Genomic DNA, 24,778 nt, shown 5'->3' on the forward strand with positions numbered 1-24,778 from the left:
ATATGATGAGGTAATTCAACTTTATTGTCATCTCAATTAATCAATAAGGCAATAACAATAAAAACATCGAAAGAATCGTTCATTTCATCATAGATCCTCCCCTGTTAACTATGGTCTGTAATTACCATTTCAATTTTGGATTATAAATAATGACATAAATTATAATGGTTATTGTATTAGGTTATACTAAAGTTCATCCTTATTACAGATATATATATGTATTTGTTTATATATATATATATATATTTGCTTGTTATTTAAGATATGATGGATAGTTAAATGAGATAAAGAAAGGGACCAAAAAAAAGTTGGCTAATATACAATCCACAACAAAGTGATGTCGTTCCTGCTAATATTTGTTATCCGCTTTCTCATCATGAATGAGTTCTTTCATTTCCATCGAGTAGTAACGATGGATTATGTATTTTGTATTGGTAGATGGAAAAAAATAGTTTGGAAGGCGTTAGCGTTTCCTCGTCATTCTCTTCTTAAATACAGTAGTATCTGTCACCAAAATCACCTAGACCTGGGACTAGGTATTTTTGTTCGTTTAGACCCTTGTCAAGAGCACCAGTAACAATTCTAACATCTGGGAAAGCAGCATGGTACTTGTCAATACCTTCTTTACTACAGATCAAGTTTAAAAAGAAGATTCTTTCGGCCTTGACACCTCTCTTGATCAGGACATCGGTAGCCATGATAGCACTACCACCGGTAGCCAACATTGGGTCCAACAAAAACACATATCTGTCAGCAATGTCTTCAGGTAATTTTTCATAGAAAAGTTTTGGTAAGGCAGTCTCTTCATCTCTTTGAATCAAAATCTTACCGATTCTAACGGATCTACAACAGTCTCTTAGACCTTGTTCCATGGATTCACCAGCTCTGACAATGGAGACACCACAAATCTTACCTAGGAAACCAACACCATCGAAGGTCTCTCCGGTGTGGGTCAAGACATCCTTCTTTTCAACTGGTAGGTGGTTCAAACCTTCTTCAACCAACAACCTAATGATTCTATCGGAATAGAAAATGAAATCAGGTCTGGCTGTAGCCTTATCTCTGATGATGGAGTATAGACCTACTAATTGGTTGGTTTGGGGTAGTAAAGAAACGTTTTTGTATGGTGCGGTAGACATTGTGTTACTGGTTTATGCAAACTGTGGTATTGTTAAGACAATTTCTTTAAGAAAGAAATAATTAAGAGCAAGTTTAAAAAGATTTAAAAATAAGTTACGTAACAATGAACAACAATGTAACAGAGATCTCTTTATATTGTAAAGAGAGATGAAAGGAAAAAGAAGAAAAAAATTTTCTTCCAGTATTGCAATAAGTTCCTATCAATCTATCTATCAATGAAGTAATCGGCGATGCCCTCCATCATTGAATTTTACTGGCGAAGTGAAAATTTTCATTTCTCTTGTTGCGTTTTTGGTAAAATCCGACGGCGTTATGTGACAAATACCGTCGGACTTAGGAAATATGGGGAAACTGATTGAATTGCAACTTAAAACATTACAACTGGTAATACAGTGGGTCTTCTCACAGTACTCGATGCCCATCAATGTAGTAGTACCCAACATTTAGTAATCATTCGCTGTTGTGGTTCTTATTCTGTGTCTTACTCAGGATATTAGATTTTGTGATGTAGTGAAGTCCTCATTGTCTTAATGTAGGTTATTTAAAAATAATTATACACGTTTATTAAGGAGATAAACAAAATTACTTACATCCATTGACATGAATCTATGATACATAGTTGAAGCATGAAGGTGGTGGGTGGTACATGATGAAAAAACGAAAAAAAAAAGAGGTAGTAATATAAAAGCTTCGGTTGTCGTTACGTTAGTTTCTCATAATTAAAATGGTAATGGAAAACACTAATATAATTAATATATCTTTGTAATCTATTAAGAAGTCTGAACGTATATAACCTCTGAGCCCTCTACAGGACTTATAGAGACCAATATAGTACCTCTAATGACAGTGAATCCTAATTCTCTGGTCTTATCCTTGGAGACCTCGTCGTTTGCATTCTTCATGTACTCGACAGTTTCATCCAAAACCAAATTCATCAATTGGTCGTGTCCCTTTAAGACACCGACTACTAAACGACCACCCATTAATTTGACACGAACTTGCGTATCCTTATACTTGCTTAGGTCGACAATAGCCTCTCTCTTAGGACTCTCAAATTTCTTCCTTTGAGGGTTGTTATGACTGGATTGTTGCTGAGGTTGCTGTTGCTGAGGTTGCAAATGTGGACGAGATTGCTGATTTTGTTCGGAATTCTAAATAAAAAATTATCAGGTATTAGCGTTCCTTCCAGTAAAAAGAGTTGAAACAGATATGAATATCACACTGTTTTCAACTAGATCGGATTTTGAAAGCCAAAATTAGGAAAATGGTTATGGTTAGTAAATATTAAACGAAATAAATAGGAGTTACGATTAGCAAAACATATTGGAACTGGGTTTTAAATTTTTCAAAATATATGTATATGGTGGTCCATAGTATTGCAATCAGATGCGTGTTAACATACTTTATCACTCATTGTAAAGGTTGGTTCGGATGCTTCGTTCTTCTTATTTTCAATGTAATTATAGTCAGTAAGTCACAGCTTTCTGCTTTATATGCAGTTCTACTTCTTGTCTCATGTTGGCTTATACTACAATTTGTCTTCCCAATATTATTATCTTCATAATTATTATTCACTCACTGTATTCGGCATTTGGACGCTTGAAAAAAAAATATAGAGAGAATAGCGATTGACAAAGAAAGTTCTTACCTAGATTGAGAAAGGCATCATCGCACCGTAAATAGATTTTATCATTACATAAATAATAGACCAAATATTTAAATTAATCAAACAAAGCTGTACTTCTTTGTAATTTTTGAATATATGTACTGTAAGATACAATACCTGGTATTTAGCTAATTAATTTTCTGCTTCAATAATAAGATGGTTGAGGTGCTTATTACATCTGATTTAGTTTCTGTTCAAAAGACTTTCAGAACGAATATAACATTGACAGAGTTATGTACTAAATTAAACATTATTACAGGTGTTGAACCAAATGATATGAAATTGAGATTATCATACACAAATTCTCACGAAGACAACATTATAGTTCCTAGTCGAGTTCAAGGTGTCAGCCTACCTTTGTCACCTATCAATTCATTTCAAGTGTCTGCGATTTCGGTAGAGGATACAAATGCAAGCTCTGTTACTAATCAATTGAAGAGAGACTCGTCGAACCCAGGTGGTGAAGTTGCATTCAAATTATCTGAGGAAGAGTACGCTTCTAGGGAATCGAGCGTCTTAAGATGGAAGAAAGATAATCAATTGGGGCGTTTCGATCCAAAATATTTAGTCAAGAAAGATGAAGAATTAAAACTACATAAAGATAAAATGAATAAACTAGAAGTTGGACAAAGATGCGCAGTGAAGACTGAGGACCAACCTGAAAGAAGAGGTTGGTTACGATACTTAGGGAAAGTTCCTGAGATCAATGTTGAGGATCTATGGTGTGGTGTAGAATTTGACGAACCTCTGGGTAAAAATAATGGTTCTTATCAAGGCATTCAGTATTTTGGTCCTGTACCAAATAAATATGGTGCGTTTGTGAAACCTAGATTTGTGGAGACAGGAGCACAGTACAAACCGTTTGATATTGACTTCTCTGATAGTGAGGATGATGAGATATGAAGAAAAATTACATGGGTTTTTTTTTCCTATCAGGTATTGCACATTGGGTAGTATTATTATTTTGGATCTCACCACATATAAAAATTATGAGGTATCGAAGTCGACCTCCTGGAAATCATTGGATACGACCCATGGTAGCTACTTTTTAATACTTGCAATTAAGTGTTGGATAAAACGGAGATTACAAGGATAATTATAATTGTGAGATTACGAAATTAATGACATCGTTTTATACAATTTGATAGTGATAAATTATAAAACTAAGCTCAGAGGGATAAAAGTGTTGACAATTGAAATATTTGTCATTTCGTAAACATAGTATTATTCGGTAATAAGAGCTTTTCTTTCTTGCTTTTATGGAGAAAACACTTAGAATATAATATATGTTACTAATAAGGAGCCTAATATATTGAAAGCATATAGAAGTGAGGGTTAAAAATAAAGTCGTGTATCGAATTGTCTCAAAACGAATAAAATAAAAAGGAACAAAAAAAAAGAATATTTATGGGCATATGTATGTGTGTAAACAGAGAAGTAATAGGTGTTTATTTAACTCGTTATACTTCTTGGAAAGGAATAGAAATATCTAAGTCTTATCCCATTTGGGATAATAACTATTTTGCAAATAGACGAAACGGGTGTGTTTAAGAGAAATCTCGTAGTTGAATAAATGTTTCTTTTGGGTCACGATCAAATAGAGTAAAATTAACTGTACAAGGGATAACTAAATAAAAATACTACAGGTTAGCTTACACGTTGACCGTAGAACAACAATATCAATAATAATGTAATTCCAAAAGCTTTCGTAGTAAGGCTATCGGCAATAAATATCCTAATAGAGTACACATATTTAATTTATTCTCATTATGCAGTGAGAATCGAGACCACTTCCACCTAATTTTCGTAGGAGTTAATTAAGAAATACAAACCATATATATGTAAATTATAGCTAATCCATTGTAAATTCCAGGTTTAAAGAATATGTACGTACGTCGTGTTCCAGTTGTAAAAATTTTGAAAGAAAATATTTAAAATAGAAACTAGAGCTTTAAATAATACATGTACAGACAGAACGAAAGACGAACAGTCAATGATATTAAATGTACAAGAAATAGATTTAATAATTAAGATCCAACCTAACCTAACCGTCTCCCAGATCTAAGTAGCGTCTATATACTCAAAATAATATATGTATATTTGTTACTTACTGTGAAACTAAGATCCGCGTGACAGTGAAAAGTCCGTAGTTCGACCGTAAGGGATCGTGTTTCAGATTTCCGTCGGTGGTTTCCTCTCAACTGAGGGATAGTAAAAATAAAAATAGATAACGTCAGTAAATTTCAACCAGACCTTAGATCGGTCAGTTAAATATTTCAATACTCATTTAGGAGAAAATATGAGATTTATTCTACTAACAAGGATAGTATATCCATACGTACGAGAGCTAGCGACTAGGCTATAATACATAGCGTAATTATTATGAAATGGTTGAAAGTAGTTAATTAACTCATAATAATGGCCATGTATAGCAAATGTAGTAAATGGATTTGCGTTAATGTAATTAGTAAACTGTAAGTTGAGATTTCTTCTTGATGTTTTGGTGATGGAACTGTTTATATAGTGAACTCCGAAAGTTATATTTTAGAACTTTGTATTTCAAATATCTAGCAAAGGTGAAAGTTAGCATGTTGGAAAAGGCCAACGGTGGTGTGTACCTCCGGCAAGGAGATGATATGTACTATAGCTTAAGACATGACTTCTTATACCCGCTCCCTAACCTCAGACAAAGGGGGTATAAGTCCCTTAAATAATGGTTGGATAATTTTACATCTTGAGGAAAGTTCTTTTTAAAAATAGAGAATCCCTTTCATAAAATAATTGAATACTAATATTTATATAGTTATTAATAGTGGAAAGGTAGGAACCGCAACATTCAAAAGTGTCACTAAGAAGAGTAGTGGTTTTGTAATACGGAATGAAACAATTAAGATACTAGAAATATATTACATCATCATCGTCAAGGGTGATGTAATTGTTCATTAAGAGATGGCGGTTTAATGAACAAGAATTCTACATCAGTGTTAACCATACCCATACACCCAAAACTCTTTTACTCTTAAGTCTCGTATTCTACTCTATGTAACACATCTCTCTATTTGGAGTTATATAATTTTACTGGCACAATTCCCGAGAAAGGATGATGGTTACGTTTTTACAGAGTTAACACTGAAGTCGTTTTGTTGCTATATAATTCATTTTAGGCTTCAATTGTAGTAATAACAATAAATAAACAATCAAATATATTGTTGTTGTTGTTTTAATAAGAATAACAAAGGATTCACACACGCAGAATAACATCAATATATAATGAAAACCGATGCATTATTATTTTTTTTTGCTATCCATTTGTTAGATTAATACCTGATTTGGAAAGAGAGAAACATTGTCCCTCATACCACATCCAAGAATAGACTCCCTCCGGTACAGCTCTTGCTCATCAATAAATAATAACAACAAAATTAATAATACCAATAACAAGACCAAAAAATAGCAAAATTAGAGACCTTTAGGGCCCAGAAACTGCTCTCAAAGGAACCTCCTAATGAATCGTGTCATTTTATTTTAGACCTTGTACGTACCACCGTGTAAATCCGTTCTACTAATAAGTGATTCTCCCTGACAAAACAGATATTAGTTTTAAATATTATGAGATCTCAAACACGATTAACTGCAGGACTTTATGTACCAAGTTTATGGTTACTGCCTGAATACTGTATCTATCTCTCTTTTTCCCAGATCCACAATATATTCATTTTGTTCACTACCTGCCTCTCTCTCTGTTCCCAAAAGTTTTCAAGCTCCAGTCTCAGGTGGTCGGTTCAATTTTTTCTTTAGCAAACAAATACTCGGAGACAGCGACAGGCGAGAAGAAAAAATTTTCAATTTATTGAGCGAGAGGAAGGAGCACCGTCGCGTCCGAATAAGGGAATGACTCAAAGATTCACGAACTTGACGACAAATTAGTTAATTAGTCGCCCCTCCCCCCGTTAAACATACAAGATAATATTAAGCAAAGGATAGCATAGAAAAGAAAAGAAAAATTTTCTCTTTCTCTGTTGGAGTATGGGAGACAAGAAGAGGTGAGGTTGAGAGCAAAAAAGGTGAATAAGAGAATTTCAACACAGACAACAGAGTGTATCTTGTTATTATCATGTCTTATTTTGGATAATAAACATGATTCTTCTTACTCAACTACTGAACAGTTTGTCCTTTCCCTTGTCAACAACATAGACTGTGATAACGTAAGAAAGAAATATATGTAAATTTTTTTTTCCAATTGTGAGTGGGAAAAGAAAAAATTATATATAAGCAAGAATATTTTGGTAAGCTTAAAATTGTTTTAATTAATCCCAATTCTCTCTTTCTTTTATATCTTATTTTTACTTCTTGCAATATATAAGACAATCAACCAAAATAGTTATTTATTTTAGTCAATTTCACAACAAGAACACATATAAAACAAAAATGCAATTCTTCAAGTTATCCGCTCTACTAGCTATTGTCTCCGTCGCTGCTGCTCAAGCTAACGTTACTACCATCTCTGGTTCTATCATCTCCGGTGCTTTCTCCGATCTACCAACCTACTCTCCATCTTACTTCCCATCTGATGCTTTGACTGAATTGGTCGGTGGTTCTCTATCCGATTAATTGGCTTCTTTATAATAACAAATTTTTATCATTATTAATATTATTATTCAGACAGTCTTTTTTAATGCCACTATAAGCTATACTTTCTTTTAAAACAAAGTATATGGACCGGTTTTTAAAAAAAGTAATATACATTCCAAATCTTTTTTTATTGATATAGACTTTTTTCGATGAAAGATTCTTTCTAATTTCTATATATAACATTATAATTTTTTCGATACCTCCTAATTTTTAAAGGTATATATAAATTTCTATATATCATGAAATATATGTACTTTTAACACTAATTTTAATTAAAAAGCTATTGATATTAGTTAGAATAGAACAGTTATTTTTAATAAATACAATTTATAACTATTTGTTGATGAACTTGTTTATTGTATCTTTGTTACAATACACAGATATATAGTTTAATGAATGGAGGGTCTTATATTTTGTTATTGTTATGAACTAAGTATTAAGCGATAAAGAATCTTTATTTCTAGCTTCGACATGAATAACTTCGAAAGACAAAAAGGAAAGAAAGAAAGAAAATCCACAATTACCAAATAATGTTTAGGCTCCCTTTTTGTTTCACAGGTTTGTTTATAAATATATGCTAGTAGCCAAGTTAGGAAATTGATATAATAAAATTCAAAACAATAGTCCATTTGGGGTAATTTGTATACATGGTTCCTTCCTCCTTAATAATAACAAACATAGTGAGAATATAACACTTTTTTTTAAGTGGACAGTATACCAAGGAATGTCCAAACAATCATTTAGGTGCACAAAAGAGGTGGCTATCATTAAGTTATGGGTAATATTTCTTACATAGAGATCGACAATGTGAAGTCCGAATAGATCATGTTGCAGGTATAGGCAGGTTTCAACTTGCAGTATTATCCTCAACTTTATAACAAAGCTTCTTAAAAATATGTCATAAAACTACTTGAGTATGAGTATATTGATTTCCAATAACCTGACTTAATAAGTTTAAACAACATCACTGGGAAGAATTTCACTTATGAAAACAATTTTTGATACAGAGTACTTTAAAGCTTTTTCTTTAGCTCATTTTACTATTTACCGAAACATTTAATTTAGAAATTTCAACAGAACTTTTGTAGTTTTAAAGATGACTAACTAGGAAGAAAAATTGGATTAGACTCTCTGATAGTAAGGTTGGTTAGTCAGATGATAAGAAAGGTTCTATCTTGGCCTGTAATCTCATTTTATATTGAAGAAACAATTAATTTGACACTCTATCAAGTTTATTCTGTTACTCTTAAATAACCTCAAATATTATTCTTTGATTATTATTTAGCATATATATATATATATTGTGTTTGATCTATGTTAATTTTAGTTTTTTCATAACATAAATACTCTACAGGGTATTAAACTACATCAAGACAAGGAGTATAAAAGTGAATTTTTACAACATAACAAAGGGATAATATATGTTGGTACTTGAAGTTAATAACCTTGTAACCGGTTCATTCAAAGTATTTAATACTTAATGTACCACAATGTTGCAAATCTTTTTCAGTCATTCCAATTTTTTATCACTATTGTTTTTTTGTTTACTGAAGCGGCCACTCTGACAATATCCTAATAAGCTTCAAACTCAACTAAATAATAAAATTCGAAAAAAAGTCATGTATTATTTTCTAAGTTGCTCCATTCAAATTCAGAAATTCAATATAACACGCTCGAAAGATATATTAAACACCCACAATACATTATGCTATTACTTTTATAATGAATATTTAAAATTAAATAGTTTTAAATAGAAATTTGGAAGTTTCTAATTATCCCAAATCTTTAATCAAAATGGGTAAATTCTAAGGGCCACATTAAATGGCAAACTTATTCATCCTTATACCATTAGATTACAAACTTCTATTTTTGGTTAGAACCTAAAGTTTTTATTTTCAATTTTATCTTTTTGTGCTTTTTCTTTATTACTTTATTACTTATTAAATCGTTCTGCTCATTAGCACTCGTACTTTTTATAACATCATCTGTCTCATCATTACTATTTATCTTCTTTTCAGCATTTCTTTTTCTCTTATCAAAGGATTCTGTCTTTTGAGCTAAATATGTTTCCATCTCATTTTCCTCCCTTTTCTCTTTCTCTTTCACATCCTTAAAGAAGTTAAGTTCTTCTCTACTAAGTCTGTTGAATTTTTCTCTTTTTCTAACTTCATTCTTGAATGCTTTCTGTTTGCTTGCAGAATTTGAACGTAATTGATCACTTAATGACTTTCTTGTTCTTCGTAGTTTTTCAGTTTCATATTTCTCTTGTGCTCGTTCCTCTGAATTCTTTTGTACCTCAATATCTGCTGAACCTTCTGAGATAAAGGTAAGCTTCTTCTTTCTCGCATCATTTACTGGCCGTATATCTGTGACCATACTTTTATCTATCTGATCAGGTTGCATGTATGTAGATCCTTATATATTATTTCTTTCGTGTTGTAACTAGTTACAATTTGCTTAAGGAATATTGTTTACCTCATCGAATTTTTAACTTACTTTTTTCTATATAACGACAACCCGAGTTGAATTTTCATATGAACAAGAACAGGAAATTATAACGTCCCTAACTCTTTTTGAATATCTTTAAATACTGAAAAGTTATCATTTTTCTACCTGAGAATAAATATTATAAATTAAAGTTTAAATATATTTTAGTTTCAGTTGTTCTACATAACAACTAAAATTGTGTTATCACACAGAATACAATTAAAAAGACAATCGACTTATGTCGCCATAAAGAGGGTTTTGTTATTGACCCACATAGTCACAACACAGCCGAAAATAATGTTACTGCCAGAAACTAGGAGTGATTTGTATCACACTTAATTTCAATTTAGGTAAAGAAAACGTTTTATGCACACACTCATAAATGTCATCACCAGTTGTTGTAAACGTAAGTTTGAAATCGAGAATATACGATTAGTATTCGAGTTGAAATTATCAGACATAGTTATAGATATTCAAATGTATAATCTTGTAGTTTATTTTATGTTATATAAAGTAAGTCTATATAAGGAAGATTGTATATATATAAAGTTAGAATATGTGTTCCTTTTATACTTTTGGGAAAGGAAAACAGTCTACCAAATATTGATAGTATTCTTACTAAACATTCTTGAAACATGTTCTAGACACTTATGAAACAATTAGTAGTACTTGCTTACTAATCATTCTTAAAGAATGTTCTAGAATCATATTGAACAGTTAGTAATAATTTCATACTAAACATAAAATTGTAAGAACTAAGTATTGCTACTTTCTATATTATAACAGTTGTCACCATATGTCATCACTCGATGACATCATGGGATGATGCAAGGTGTGACTGAGGAAATAAAAATCTTTAAAAAAATGATATAAAAAGAAGCTCATAATATAATATATAAAGATATTAAATGTTCTACAATATGAAAATTATATATAATTGTAGAGAATCTGTAATTGAGTCTTTGACTCTGTTAGTCTCTTCAAGTTTTAATTTATTTAATTCGGACATTTTATAATACGATAATCGATCGGTCTCTTTTATTATATATAATTTATAGAACGAATAGAATCTAACTTCGAATGTTAGTTCAGAATTATTTGTTTTTATATATTATTTATTTTACCGATATTTCGTTTCTTCTTGTTACCTAAACGATTATGACCTAAACGACTATTACTTAATAATGTTAAACAGAGGTGCTGTTGTTAAACTGCTCATCTTTTGTGCATAGTAACGTTGGACAATGTAGCTCCAATAAACCCAATGTAGGGGGAACGAATACTACATTATGCAGTATATATCATGTGTTATTATATGTACGGTAGTGCAGCACACTCTAAATTCTACTTATATTAGCTACCTTCACCTTCAGATAGGTTAAGCTAATGTTAGCCTTTTTAGTGCTGTCGCTATATTTTACTGTCGGAAATATATTATAAGAGGGATAATGACGAAGGTTATGATCTATTGATAGATTCATCCCGCAACAACTTAATAATAGATTACTTACGCCACTGTCGAGTGAGTTTATAATCACGACAATGATAATCCAACATATATAAATGGAACAATATTTCATTTATGAATATAATTGTTTCCATAATTTACTTTATATATTTTTATATAAGATATAAAAAGATCAGACGACTATAAGTTGATTTTGTAATATAATAAAATTTGTTCAGTTAAATAGAAGATGTCTAATATTCAATTTTCCCATCATTTACATATTAAAGAATGTTCTAGAACCATATTGAACAGTTAGTTATAATTTCATACTAAACATAAAATTGTAAGAACTAAGTATTGCTACTTTCTATATTATAACAGAAAATATTCTAAATATTAAACTATCAATAAATTTAGCTGAGAGTTACCCAATATTCTTTTAAGAAGATAAAGCTCATACATTTTCGTTGATATAAAAATGCGGATTTAGCTCAGTTGGGAGAGCGCCAGACTGAAGAGTAACTTCGGTCAAACAAGAAATCTGGAGGTCCTGTGTTCGATCCACAGAATTCGCATTCTTTTTTGGCTCTCACAGTCAAAATATATATAATATATGCAATTTTCTTTGTATCCATTAGCGTTTCAAATCATCAGTTTATTCCCTTCAAATATATTTTACTTTAAACTATTTAACTGCCAAGTTTCCACAGTCATAAATATCTATATTCGTCGAAACAGTATATTTGGAATTAATATATTTCATAAAGTAAATACATCAAGAAATATGCAAATTGATAATTAAATAAATAAAATATGTATATAATCTTAAGCCCTCTTTCTGTAATTAACTATGAATCATGCAAAACTAGTTTCATCAAATTTCATCGACGTATCGCTAAGCTCTACATGTATCATATCGACTGATGCCCGACTACTTATTGGGAAGATACTTCGTCTTTTTGATGAAGATGACAGACTGCAAATCGAAGTTACTCCCATACTTCTTGGAATAGTTCTTGATATATTACTAATCTCGGTATTATCAAATGACCCATCTCGATCAAACTTATAATTACACTTCGTAACATTGTAGATATAGGATATTTCTCCCGATGATAGCCCTCCTTTTGACTTAACTCCGCAGCGCTTCCAATCTTCATATGTGTCAGGAAATTGTGAAAGGTCATCATCATTGGCACTACTATCTAACAAATCATATTCCCGTTTATGAGAGCTCGAACCAATACAAAAAGTACCATCTGTGGGTAAATTTAATGCAAGTGACCCAATTGTACACATTTCATCCTTTGGTAAACAATGAAACGGCTTTAATTCGATGTCTTTTAAATCAACAGATAAGTTCCGTAATGAGGCCGGTCTATCCCTAAAAACTTTATGCTCACGAGGAGGGAAAGATGGCAAATCTCCTTGAGAATCTTTTAACGAAACTAGTTTATCATGTAGCGATAGTTGAGAAGACATTATTTTTTCAATTTCATCGATCGTTTGAATTCTCTTGGTATTTCTTGAAATACAGTATCCCTCATCTTTTTTGTTAGCAGAGCCCTCCGTATCCAAAGACAGAGAAATATATTCTGTGGTTGCATCAACTTTTGGAAATTCCAAAACTTTTGATTTTCTTTTAGCTGGCCTTCCTACTTTTTGTTTTTTTACAGGTTGTTTAATAATTGCTAATTCATTTACATTCATATTCTTTACATTATCAATTTGTTCTGTATTTTGGATACCACTAATAATTGGTTCTGTGACCGATGGAGTCAATGAATTAGTCCTCAGTGTCACTCGTTGAGAGCTAGTATAATTTGAAGGTGATCTTCCTCTGATTATTAAAGGTGGAGTGTTCATTTCTTGTAAATACACAAACAGTCCCTTTTCTCCGTTATCAAAAGAAATTTCATCGCAATGGTTTGTTTTAAAGCTACCTTCGAGATTTTTGGTCTCAATTACAGCTCCTAATACAACATAAAGACGAAAATGTTTATTTTGCTGACTAGGCTTTTTGACATTTATTGAGGAAGCAAATTGTACTCTTTCATACCTTGCCACTTTTTGTATACAATTATCTGGATAAGAATGAAGTATACCATCTGTATCATATTTATTTTCTTCCTGATCTCTATGAAAGAAAAATGTTGAATCATATTTCTTCATTTTATTTGTGTTCCTCACATTCGAGGCTTCTCTGATAATCTGATGTTTTGGTAGAGGCGATGGAATTAACGGGCATAATTCTGGGACAAACTGTGGACCCTTATCTCTCTTTGCCGTATGTTGTACTAAATTAATTTCTGTATGTTCATTATCTGTTCTTGCCTTTATCTTAACTGCAAAATATTTTATGTCAGCAGTCTGTCTATAGAAATTTTCAAGGAATGCCACTTGATATGATGAATCTAAAAAATTTTCAAGTGAATAATTACGAATTTGGAATGAAGTAACTAACGTAAAGTAGTTTCTTTTATATCCAACCCATGCATCATCAATATTATCAAAACCTCTATCAATACGAGGAATTATCTTAAGATTAACACTTTGGCCAGTCTTCTTATCAACGACATTTCCAAATTTATTGGATAGTTGGAATGGTGGACCAACTTTGAATTGTAAAGTCGACCTTGGTGCTATTTTAAGCTTCCGTTTATCAAAATAGCTTGAAGTAGTTCCATCTTCATTAACTTTAGTTAATATCATCGATTCACTATCTGCTTCATTTTCAATCACTTGAGGTGATTGGTTTTCATTATTTTGTTCTTGCATAGTGAAAAAAGAAAAATAGGATTTGGAATAAAAATTAAGAAATTATTTATTGAGAAAATTGACAGAAAGTTGAATCAATAACTTACCCTCAAACTATTTCAATAGTATAACGTTCTTTAAAAAATCAATGGACTTATCACTCGACCGGAATATTTATAACTAAAGAAAACTTTCTTTTCCTCAATTTCAAAACTGAAAAAAGTATCCAAAGAAGAAAGTAATATCAACAAGAGGTCCAAGCAAACGAAATATCTTAATCATGATCGATTACAACAGAAGTGGGAAAACTTCTTTTAGTTTATATTTTTATTTTGTGTCATGTTTCCCTAAATTTTTTTCCTTTTCCAAGTAGTTTGCCGCTACTGCAAATTTTAGGCCCTTTACGGTAATAACAATATATACTATCGAGGAATATTAAATACAAAGATAATACGAGTGAGTTGAAACAAATCGACAGATATAATACACCATATATTATTATAAAACAAAATGGAACCCTTATCAGTCTAACGTTTAATAAATAAATTTATAAATTTAAAATTTTGAACAATATATCAAAAGTTCCTTTTTATGGTGTGTTTATTTAAACAAATTTGGAATGCTTGATAGTCAATGCATAAACATCCAAATAGGTTGTAAATTCATAAATAATCTCATTTAAAAATAGGGCATGAATACCCAATGATAAACCACAACCTAACCAAGATAATGCGCTAATGATACTATCCGTACGGTAGCCCGACGTAAAATTAATTGTAATAAAGTAAGCGATTAATTGCGATAAAGGAATAAACATCGAAATGTTGTACATTGGATATTCTTGTCTTGTTAAATGGTTCACAATAATTCTTCCAACAACAAAAGCGACTGTAGATCCAATTGAAAGGATGAATGAAAAATCAATAAACCTTTTCTCAACGAGAACTATAAGAACTACAGTTATCACATATAAGACGTATGGTGACAAACCTCTCATTGCTTGATTAACTGCAAAATTCATATTCAAATTTGATTTTTCTTTTCTATAATGATCTATAACGTTTCTACTTGCAGAATAACAATTCATAATTAAACCAAGTGTGAACACAACTAGAAGAGAATCGGCCGTTTCAAAAACATATTGTTGATCATTTATCTTAAAAGTTGCCAAAGTTGTATGCCATATCAAATCTGGTCCAAATATAGCGGTAGCTAAATAAGCAAAACAAATGGCAAGGATTCCCTCCACAGGTCCAGACATTTCTGATAAGAATAATACATGAGTATGATATTCTTCCCAAGTACTCAAATAAAAATTAGTCAATACTGCAAATTGAGAATATATCATCTTATACCCATACCCAGTACCAAGTGCAGAACAAAATATGTATGCAGAAAGTGTTGTATTAATTGCATCTATACTATGATCAAATAATTCCCCTAGGGGACTAGATTGTCCGGTACGACGTGCATGAACACCATCACACCCATCAAATGTTTGATAAAGAAATAGACCAATTGCGTTTGATAAATACACCCAATGTGGCATACTTTTATTTAAGTATGGGTCATAATATAGTGTGATAATTAGATTAATTACAATAAACCCTAACCCACTCAGCGTAACAAGGTTTGGTGCCATCCATTTTGGGAATATTTCGACAAACGTGTTCCAGAAGGGCTTAAGAAATATCTTACTAACAATAGATCTATCCTCACTTTGATACTTGTAATGCTTTAGGTTCTCAATCGAACGACCCGGAACAAAATACCCCATTTTGTGCAGTAGTCAATAATGAAAGATGTTTGGTTTATAGATGTTTCTATCAGTTATGACCTATTATGGTAACGATAACTGGAAAATTTTTAGCGAATGTGAAACAAAAACTACACAACTTTTAGGAATTTCGTTAAACCATAAAGGGAGTACAAGAAAATGTAAACTTAAAACAATACTTCTGAAGAACAATGGAGTTATACAGTATAGTTGAATTTGCACTAAAAATGTTCGTTTATTTAAATTGCTACCTCCCATCTATTTCGAAAACAGCGATGACCTTTCTTGATAGCGTGAAAATTTCACAGCCATCTCGACGTGTTTTTTCAGTGAAATTCACATGCAATAATGCAACCATTTAATTTATATATCAAAGATACATATAAGTATGTGTATACATAAGGTAACCTATTTGGATAGTATGACATCAAGTTATTGTTTATTTCTAAAATATATGAACAAAACATTTTTATTCTATCAAACTGTGTTAGCCTTAACCTACTTACAAGTTTGCAACATCTTGGATACAACACCTAATAACTGTTCGTTCTCACAAGCAGCTGCAACTCTTTCTTTATCATTTAGTTGTTTGTTCACCTGTTGCTCACTATTGTGCGTCCCTTTCTTCAACAAGATCGTTATTCTAAATCTAGGTGGCAGGGCTCTCTCCAAACGAACACGGATACCAAGACCTATCAAAGTAGCCAAAGAACAATGCGTGATGGTTGGAGTAATCCTTATAATGACTTGAGCAAGGTGCTCTGGATTACCATCGTCATGTACTTCAATATCCGGTAGGTTTACAATGGAAAGTTGTCCTAAAGTTAAAGGATGTTCAGGATCACAAATATGTGCTGTAAGGTCATATATCTCTTGTATATCTACAGGGTCAGCAGGCTCAGTTAGATATTCTTCTGATATACTTTCATTACCGACTCCAATTATACTTTCATCATTCAAATCAGAATCACTTTCTGTAAGTAAATTCTCATTATCACTGATCAAATCTGGGGTGCTATTCAATAGAAGTAACTTATCTAATAACTCAATATTATGTAATACTTGAGAAGTAGGCGAATGGTCTATCTTTAATAATAACTTCTTTCTTTGTAAGGCCTCTTGAGAACCGAAATTTTCGAATAGGTGTTCGTTGTTGTCCTCTTTTCTAGATGGAAGTTCATCGACCTCTAACACATCTGGGTTATCATTCAAATATTCGGACATTTCTTTGTTATAATTTTACTTAACTTATGGCTTTATAAACTTTATTAAAATCGCAAATAAAAACTAGTCTCAAGCCTGCAATGTAATATATGCTTTTATTCCTAAATTATTTACAATATTCTCTTCTCAGTAGCAACTTCCTCTTCTATTTCTGTAATTACTAATCATTTAAGTAGTACATTATAAATTAAAGAGAGCATCGAAGTATTAACTATGCACACATTTTCTCACTTTTTTTCACGCAGCTCTCATTGACAGTAAAAAAAAATAGAATATCTAAATAGCATAACAAAGGGGATCTTGAGTCAAATAGAAGAACCAACTTTCTCATCAATAACTCGAAACAATTACATTTGGGGTAGTAGTGTAATAATACTTTATTCCCCTCAATTTTATATGCATTAACTGACATACTAAAATATACTAGGTACATGACAACTATATATATGTTACAAGGCAAAAAAGGAAGTTCTAAAAAGTTGTTTCAACCTGCAGCTAGGATCCTTTCAGCTTCTTCAAGCACACTCTCAGGGAACCCTGCTGATCTTGCAACTTTAATAGCATCTGATTTGGTACAGATTCCTGGAACCATTCTATAATCATAGTAAAATTTGACTCTATCAATTTCTATCATCTTGCTTTGGAAAAATTTCACTTTTTTACTCAGAATTGTACCTGGCCTCCTCTGTATTAAATTATTCAACTCCTCCCCAAAATGAGTAGCAAACAAGGTCCGACATTGGTTTTGTTCTGCCATGAAGTTCATAGCAGCATAAGCTATACTGATGCCTTCTTTACCGCTTGTACCTCTACCTATCTCATCTAATATTGCCAATGATCTGTTTGTAGCGCCATGAAGAATGAATGATGTTTCGATCATCTCTACCATAAATGTACTTAGTTCATTGTAAAGATCATCTGCTGAACCAACACGACTGAAAATTTTATCTACCAATCCAATATGTGCACTCTCACAAGGAACATAAGATCCAATTTGTGCTAGAATGACAATTATCGCATTTTGTCTCAAAAAAGTTGATTTACCACCCATATTAGGCCCCGTTATCACCCAGATGTCACCTTGATTCATGATGCAATCGTTAGAAACAAACCTTTGTAAATATTTATTTGTTATCCCATCTTCAACCATTAAATGTCTTCCTTTAATAATCTCTAACTCTAAACTGTTATCAACCTTAGGACAGGTTAAATTTTTCTCTTCTGACAATTTAGCAAAGGAAGATAATATGTCTATATATGCTAATGCAGAGTTAATTATCCTAATTTCATGGCACCTTTCTAATAATTGAATTTTGAATGAATTCAATATATTTTCTTCCTCTTTCTTTATTTTCAATAACGATAGCTCTATCTTAGAAGCTCTATCAGTTAATCCGGAATGTACTAACCAACGAGTTTGGTTCGACTTTTGTAGTATATGAAACTTTGCATTTTTAAAATCATTATTTTCATATAACCAACTATCTAGTTTACCTAGCGATGTAGGAGATCCGTTAACTAATAAAGCATATGTACTATTTTGTCTTTGCTTCAATACTGCTTTTCTAATCCCAAATGTATCAATAAGATATTTAGAACAGGAGCTTTCAAAACTATCCTTACTTTCAAGATTAGAAAAATATTCATCATGGTACTGTTGTAGTAATGGCGAATATCCAGGAGGAATAATCGTATCTAATATCTCTCGATTTGATTCATCTTGGGGCATATTTTTCTCGATATCTTGAGATTCTATACCTTCACTAGTATCTGATGATTTCTGTTGAGAAACTAGTTTATCCTCGTTTATGGATTCCAGAATATTATCTATAAGTGAAGTATCAAATGCTAACTGATCAATTAGTTTTTGTAGTAAGACTTTCTCTTTTTTTTTTAATTTTGGTAAACGAGTTATCATCATTCTTGATATTTCAGAGGTTGTCTTTAAGGACTTCGATATTTGTATCAAATCAATAGCAGTCCCTTTACCAAAGTTAAATTTCTGCAATATTCTAGATAAATCATTTATTTCTTTAAGTTGGTTTATTAGTGTATTATTAAATGATGAATTCCTCTTAAATAGTCCGACAAGAGTTTGTCTTTCTTTTATTTCCTCTATATCCAAAGAAGGTGCAGATAACCATTTTGACAACAACCTTGTACCAGATGGAGTCACTGTTCTTCTAATTGTAGATAACAGAGAGCCCCTTATGCCGTTATTCATAATTGTAGAGTGTAACTCCAATGCAGAGTTGGTCCTTGAATCAATCTGCATAATACACGTTGTGGATTGTCGTTCAGGAAGTTGAAAATTTATAGAACAATCAGGTAGATGATCTTGAACATACTCTAAGATATTCCTTAATGATGCAATTTCCTTCTGCGTAAATGATCTCATTTTATGATCCAGTTGACGTCTCATGTGGTCATTGTTTCCACTAAAGAATAAATTAGAAAAAGTATCCACAGTATGATATTGTGCAGGAAGCGTTTGGAACTTAACAAAATATTTCTTTAACTCAACAAGTTCGGGATACCATTCTCCATTTTCAATATTATATTTGAATAATTCGTTATTTAGGATAATCTCTTTCGGTTTTATCCTAGTAATTGCAGATATCAAATCTTTTAATGGCACTTCTTGTACGAATATTTCACCAGTGGATATATCACACCAACAAAGTCCAACTTTTGTATCTGGATCAGCTAAACTATTCATACAATTGGATGGAAACTCAATATTTAAAAGGTAGGAGTTTTCTCTAAAATTTTCAAATGCCTCATCAATAAATGTACCAGGAGTAACTATCCTTGATACCTTTCTATAAAATTTGTTTGGATCGTTATCTATGGGTGTGTTATTCTGGAACTGATCTACAATGGTAACACTATATCCAAGTTGGTTCACTAACAGTTTTAAATGTCTATTCAATTGGCTTAAAGGAAATCCAGCGAAAGGAACGTTCCCTGAGCTATATTTCTTACTTGTCAAAGAAATATTTAACTTGGGAGCATACTGTGTTGCATGTTCAAAGTACAACTCATAGAATGAACCCATTTGCGTGAGGACTACATGATTTTTATGAACATCCATGATCTTTCTTACTTGTCTAAGCGAAGGTGGCAATAAATTCTTATCATTATCGACTTTTTTTTCAAACTCGTCATTTTTAGAAAGTGTAGAGTCATCAGAGATATTCTTTTTCAAATCATCTAAGTTTATTCTGATGGTGGTTATTTGAGGTGGTTTCGTTTTAGCAACGTCAGTGCTATACAGTCTAATCCTGGATGATCGCACCAAAATTCTTCGATATAATATTGAACGACATATCATTCTCAAACAATCTCAGCAAGAGAATAAACTACTTCTTATAATGCAGCGAACTAATCCAAATTAGCACTTTTTTACTCTTTTTAATCAGTTTGTGATGACCTCATTACGTAAATCAAAATTTTCACCTGCTTAATCACATCTAAATATACAAAACTTGAAATTTCGCGACCCTCGAAGAACGACGCGTATTTAGAACAACTTTGAAACGACCTCGCAGCTGGTCCGATAACCAACCATATTAAACAAGACGAGACGGTACAAGCAAACTTAAGGATCACTCTCCATCGAGATTTAAATTTATTATAGATGACCAAATCATATATATTTACATATTTAAAACACTTCTTGGGAAAAGAATGCTACTTACAGTTAATTTCGGTAACAACTGAGTTGCATACCTAAGACCTAGTTCAAATAACCTTTACAGTTTGGTGCACCACAAAGACATATTAATCTCTCATCATCGTCCGTTTCTCTTTCAAATTTGTAATCATATGTAAGTTCCTCATTTTTTCCAATATCTCTTAGTGCATATATAACGATTCTTCTCTTACCTCCAACTTTAATGATTTTCGCAGTACAACTTGGATCGCAACAATGGTTAATAAATCTTGCGATACCACCTCTCTTTGTTGCATCAATAACGTTATTCTCATCCACTCTGAATAAGTAACTGGAACCTATACCACTCTTCAAATATCTTTTCTCTCTCATTTCTGCGACAGGTTGTCTTAAACGTTCACCAACATATTCAATAATCATCTCTTTGGCAGCAATAGGCTCCAAAGCATATAGACCCCAGTTATGAATCGCTGATCTAGCGAACGTTACTGGTTTCTGTCTCTTATTAAGTTGATTTAATGATAATAAATCTGATTCAGTACCGATTGCAGCTTTTTGCGCATCAATGTCTTGTTGGAATCTTCTATTCGATGCTCTATTTTCTCTAGAGGACGATACTTCTATCCCTAAAGATGCAACGTCTTGTGTTTCCTTCTTTAATAATTCTTCACTATTACCGACTATTTCAGGGGAATCATCATGATCGTCCAACTTGTCAGCATTCAAGCCATCGTGGGTATAAACAGTATTCAATGGTTTATGTGCTCTACGACGGTGAGGTAAATATGTCGATTTGAGGGCATCTGGTACCGAAACGTGACCACGGGCCTTGAATGAAATACCAGGATGTTGCAATTCAGAACTCATCTTAATATTGTCATTTAGTTTGAGTTGTGATTCCTCTATAAATCTTTTATTGCTTTCTTCTTTTCTCATTTTCCATAGTTCATAATTAACTAATGAACTTTCTAATGAAGTTGCTTCTTCAATTTTTGACTCAACTCCCAAAACTTTCATCAACAATTTGATATCCTCATCGTCCTTTGTAATTTCCTGCATAACAAAAGGAGTTACGTTTGATATATCGGTAACCTTCTCTTCATAAACTGGTACAGGAGTCTCCGTCATACTTGGTTGATAAATTTCATTAATAACATTCTCCGGAGATTCAATGGTCTCCTCATTTGCATCAGAAAGTGACTCAGGAGTAATTTCGCCTTCCTCCAATTTTGATTTCTTAAGTTTTGGCTCTATATCTTGCTCCTCTTGCTCCTCTTCCGAAGATGATTCAGATAACGAGGTTTCAGAAGTATGGGATGGAATATTTTCATCAGTCGACAGAGGTGTACCTTCCTTTGAAGTACTATCCTCATTTAATAAATGAGCCATGGGAGTAATATCCATTGCCGTCTGCTTCCTCTTTGGAATTCTGGTAAAATCGCTTCCATACGAATTACGCTTAATTCTATTTTTGTTAGAATGTGCACCATATAGATTAAAAATATCAAGTTCCTTGTTACCTTCTTTACGACTCTCTTCTTCTTTGGCCCTCTTTTCTGCAATAACTTTTTTCCTTTCCTCATCTTTAAGCTTTTTACGTTCCAACAGATCAGGGAAATTCTCAGCGTTAAGTGAGTCAAAAATAGTAGGCCCGATTAACCTTCTTTTAATATCTAAATGAAGAGCTTTTTCCAAATCGGCCATGATAATTTTCATAGCACCATTTATTAACTCATCCTTTGATTGATATGATACTTTTGACTCAGAAGTTTGTTTTTTACCTGACATAGTATTAAATCTTTTCCCGACAGAATTTGGTGTTGCCTTTAGCAATATAAACTTCACTGTGACAGAAATCCTTTTGGTTAAAGAGGGTAATAGGAGTTTTTCAGATTCATTATCAAAACATCTTTTTGCCTCTTTCAAATCATTGAATACAATATATATCCCTGTGCTATGATCAATAAATCTTGAATACTTATAATTTCTCATTTTATATCTATAATTTTCTGTTCGAAACCCATTAACTACATTAAACCTCTTCGGAATATACAAGCAAGGTCTTTGGTTCACTAATTGCAAAATATCTTGAGGCACTCTTTTGTCCTGTGTGTTATAATACTTTCTGTAGATTGCATCATCAATATCTAATATAACATTCTTCGATGTAGCGATTTTCCCATCAATGGAAGAAGAAGAAAGCTTCGAAGCAGAAGGGATGGCTTTAATAGCGTTTATTTTTTCCTTTCTCTCTTGTTCTTGTTTCAATTTATCCAACATTTTTTTATTTTCTGTTATAAATTTTGCCTTTACTGATTCTAGTATAGCTTTTTTGTTTAGAGCGACATTGAAATTAGAACCCATGATTGTGCACTTTTCATTTTCATATCTCTTCGTTGCCATATAAGCTGCTCTTGCAGCATCATTTATCTTACCTTCTGGACTAGAATATTTTATTAAATAGATATGTAATGGCAATGCATTATTTGGGTCATTAAAACTTTCAAAATGAGATATTTCCCCAAATTTTCTAAAATGGTTCTTAATCAGGATCTCTTGAATGGAAGTAACTGAAGATGCAGGGTATACAATGATCTCACAAATAGGTGGAGGACCAACAGAATATTTATCATAGGTGATACGACCCAGTTTTACTAGCTGTGTTCTCATTTTCCTCATAGAGGGTTTACTTTGACCTAAATGTGAGCTACGTGGATCTTCACCTAATAGATCGGGACGTCTTGGTACTTTAATATGTTTGACTTGTTTATTACCTGTGATCAATGTATTGTCCCGTTGTAATGTAAAGCCATCCTTCGGGTATTCACTTTTATCGTTCCATGATTGAAATTCATCCTTGTGGGTCAACGTTTGTGATATCGGATCAAAATAATGGTATTTAGGTTTAAAGAAATCAGATTGATATTTAAGAATCGGATTCGGTCTGTTATAGCTATCTTTAATGGACCGATGATTCACAGAACTGCTAGCAACATCAGGTCGTACTGGTGCATTAGAATATCTAGATGATGGTACATTCAAATAACGAGATGTCTGATGGCTTGATCTGTTATCATATCTGGTGGTACCTAAGCTTTGATGCGATGGTTTTGAGTCATATGCATTTCTACCGTATGGCTTGTTCTGGTAGTAACCGTCTTGCGTATAACCATTCCTGTAAGATGTTGGAGGTGCTTGATATGATCTTCTGTGATACCCAGACATTTTCTAGGTTATATTTCAAGGCTAATGAAGTCTTATAGAAGAGAAAACACACACAGATGCAATAAATAATTTAGTGAAAGTGAACTGAAAAAACCAACAATAACTATCAATAATGTAGTTAAGGACGTCGATTTGAAAGGAAATAGAGGGTAAGTAATAAACTGCTTAGTTATGTACTATTTGTTAACGTCTCTTTTATATCTCTTTATCTTTCGATAATAATGATTGTGAATTAGTTGAGAGAGATGTAAATGTTTATAGAAACGCGTCCACCACTACTCTTAAACAATGTGTTTCACAACAGTATATTATAGTAAAACTCACAAAATAGTATGTGTAAAACACTGATATGCTAGTTCTCGTTGTTAAATGTTTACTTATGTTTACTCAGTAGCGGAAACGAACTAAATTATGAATGTAAAATCATTATCTCTGTTTACTCTAAAAGTTATGTTGTTGTAGCCATATTATAAATATCAAAGAGATGAATGAGAGGGACTTTTACTTGCGAAAATCCGGTTGCGTCAAAAAAATAAGTGAAATTTCAAGAAATTCTCTGCCAAATCATAACAAAACAAACTAAAACAGATTAAAGCATGATAAAACACAATTAAGAAGATAGAAAATTCGTCATTGACTTATCAAGGAATATCAGAAACTGGAAAATTTGTTATATATACTGGTTTTAAAAAAAGCCTATTACCTAAAGGATAACAAGTGCTTTTTTTTTTTTTTTTTTTTTTT

The 24,778-nt window shown here is 32.1% G+C and overlaps 9 protein-coding genes and 1 non-coding gene across 10 annotated transcripts; 2 read left to right on the forward strand and 8 right to left on the reverse strand.

Moving 5' to 3' along the window:
• Positions 1 to 488: 488 nt before the first annotated feature.
• FUR1 (uracil phosphoribosyltransferase) lies at positions 489 to 1,139 on the reverse strand (the record flags this gene model as incomplete). The annotated part of the gene is made up of 1 exon (XM_041550110.1): positions 489 to 1,139. The coding sequence occupies one exon, from the start codon at positions 1,137 to 1,139 to the stop codon at positions 489 to 491; it is 651 nt and encodes a 216-aa protein (XP_041406044.1).
• Positions 1,140 to 1,910: 771 nt separating this feature from the next.
• Positions 1,911 to 2,554, reverse strand: LSM7 (Sm-like protein LSM7; the record flags this gene model as incomplete). The annotated part of the gene is made up of 2 exons (XM_041550111.1): positions 1,911 to 2,291; positions 2,543 to 2,554. The coding sequence occupies 2 exons, from the start codon at positions 2,552 to 2,554 to the stop codon at positions 1,911 to 1,913; spliced, it is 393 nt and encodes a 130-aa protein (XP_041406045.1).
• Positions 2,555 to 2,962: 408 nt separating this feature from the next.
• On the forward strand, positions 2,963 to 3,709 carry ALF1 (Alf1p; the record flags this gene model as incomplete). The annotated part of the gene is made up of 1 exon (XM_041550112.1): positions 2,963 to 3,709. One exon carries the CDS (start codon positions 2,963 to 2,965, stop codon positions 3,707 to 3,709), a length of 747 nt encoding a protein of 248 aa, XP_041406046.1.
• A 5,592-nt stretch (positions 3,710 to 9,301) lies between these two features.
• Positions 9,302 to 9,841, reverse strand: FYV6 (Fyv6p; the record flags this gene model as incomplete). The annotated part of the gene is made up of 1 exon (XM_041550113.1): positions 9,302 to 9,841. The coding sequence occupies one exon, from the start codon at positions 9,839 to 9,841 to the stop codon at positions 9,302 to 9,304; it is 540 nt and encodes a 179-aa protein (XP_041406047.1).
• A 2,014-nt stretch (positions 9,842 to 11,855) lies between these two features.
• On the forward strand, positions 11,856 to 11,950 carry KABA2_04S00946. The gene is made up of 2 exons: positions 11,856 to 11,893; positions 11,914 to 11,950. It is a non-coding gene; the product is annotated as a tRNA-Phe (tRNA).
• Positions 11,951 to 12,230: 280 nt separating this feature from the next.
• On the reverse strand, positions 12,231 to 14,153 carry NDT80 (transcription factor NDT80; the record flags this gene model as incomplete). Its single annotated transcript, XM_041550114.1, has 1 exon — positions 12,231 to 14,153. The coding sequence occupies one exon, from the start codon at positions 14,151 to 14,153 to the stop codon at positions 12,231 to 12,233; it is 1,923 nt and encodes a 640-aa protein (XP_041406048.1).
• Positions 14,154 to 14,736: 583 nt separating this feature from the next.
• EPT1 (bifunctional diacylglycerol cholinephosphotransferase/ethanolaminephosphotransferase) lies at positions 14,737 to 15,909 on the reverse strand (the record flags this gene model as incomplete). The annotated part of the gene is made up of 1 exon (XM_041550115.1): positions 14,737 to 15,909. The coding sequence occupies one exon, from the start codon at positions 15,907 to 15,909 to the stop codon at positions 14,737 to 14,739; it is 1,173 nt and encodes a 390-aa protein (XP_041406049.1).
• A 498-nt stretch (positions 15,910 to 16,407) lies between these two features.
• On the reverse strand, positions 16,408 to 17,133 carry CIA2 (iron-sulfur cluster assembly protein CIA2; the record flags this gene model as incomplete). The annotated part of the gene is made up of 1 exon (XM_041550116.1): positions 16,408 to 17,133. One exon carries the CDS (start codon positions 17,131 to 17,133, stop codon positions 16,408 to 16,410), a length of 726 nt encoding a protein of 241 aa, XP_041406050.1.
• Positions 17,134 to 17,617: 484 nt separating this feature from the next.
• Positions 17,618 to 20,467, reverse strand: MSH1 (mismatch repair ATPase MSH1; the record flags this gene model as incomplete). The annotated part of the gene is made up of 1 exon (XM_041550117.1): positions 17,618 to 20,467. The coding sequence occupies one exon, from the start codon at positions 20,465 to 20,467 to the stop codon at positions 17,618 to 17,620; it is 2,850 nt and encodes a 949-aa protein (XP_041406051.1).
• A 405-nt stretch (positions 20,468 to 20,872) lies between these two features.
• SET1 (histone methyltransferase SET1) lies at positions 20,873 to 24,034 on the reverse strand (the record flags this gene model as incomplete). Its single annotated transcript, XM_041550118.1, has 1 exon — positions 20,873 to 24,034. The coding sequence occupies one exon, from the start codon at positions 24,032 to 24,034 to the stop codon at positions 20,873 to 20,875; it is 3,162 nt and encodes a 1,053-aa protein (XP_041406052.1).
• Positions 24,035 to 24,778: the final 744 nt, after the last annotated feature.

Source organism: Maudiozyma barnettii (assembly GCF_903064755.1).
Source record: "Maudiozyma barnettii strain CLIB 1767 genome assembly, contig: KABA2_04, whole genome shotgun sequence".
In the NCBI taxonomy this organism is placed as follows: Eukaryota; Fungi; Ascomycota; class Saccharomycetes; order Saccharomycetales; family Saccharomycetaceae; genus Maudiozyma; species Maudiozyma barnettii.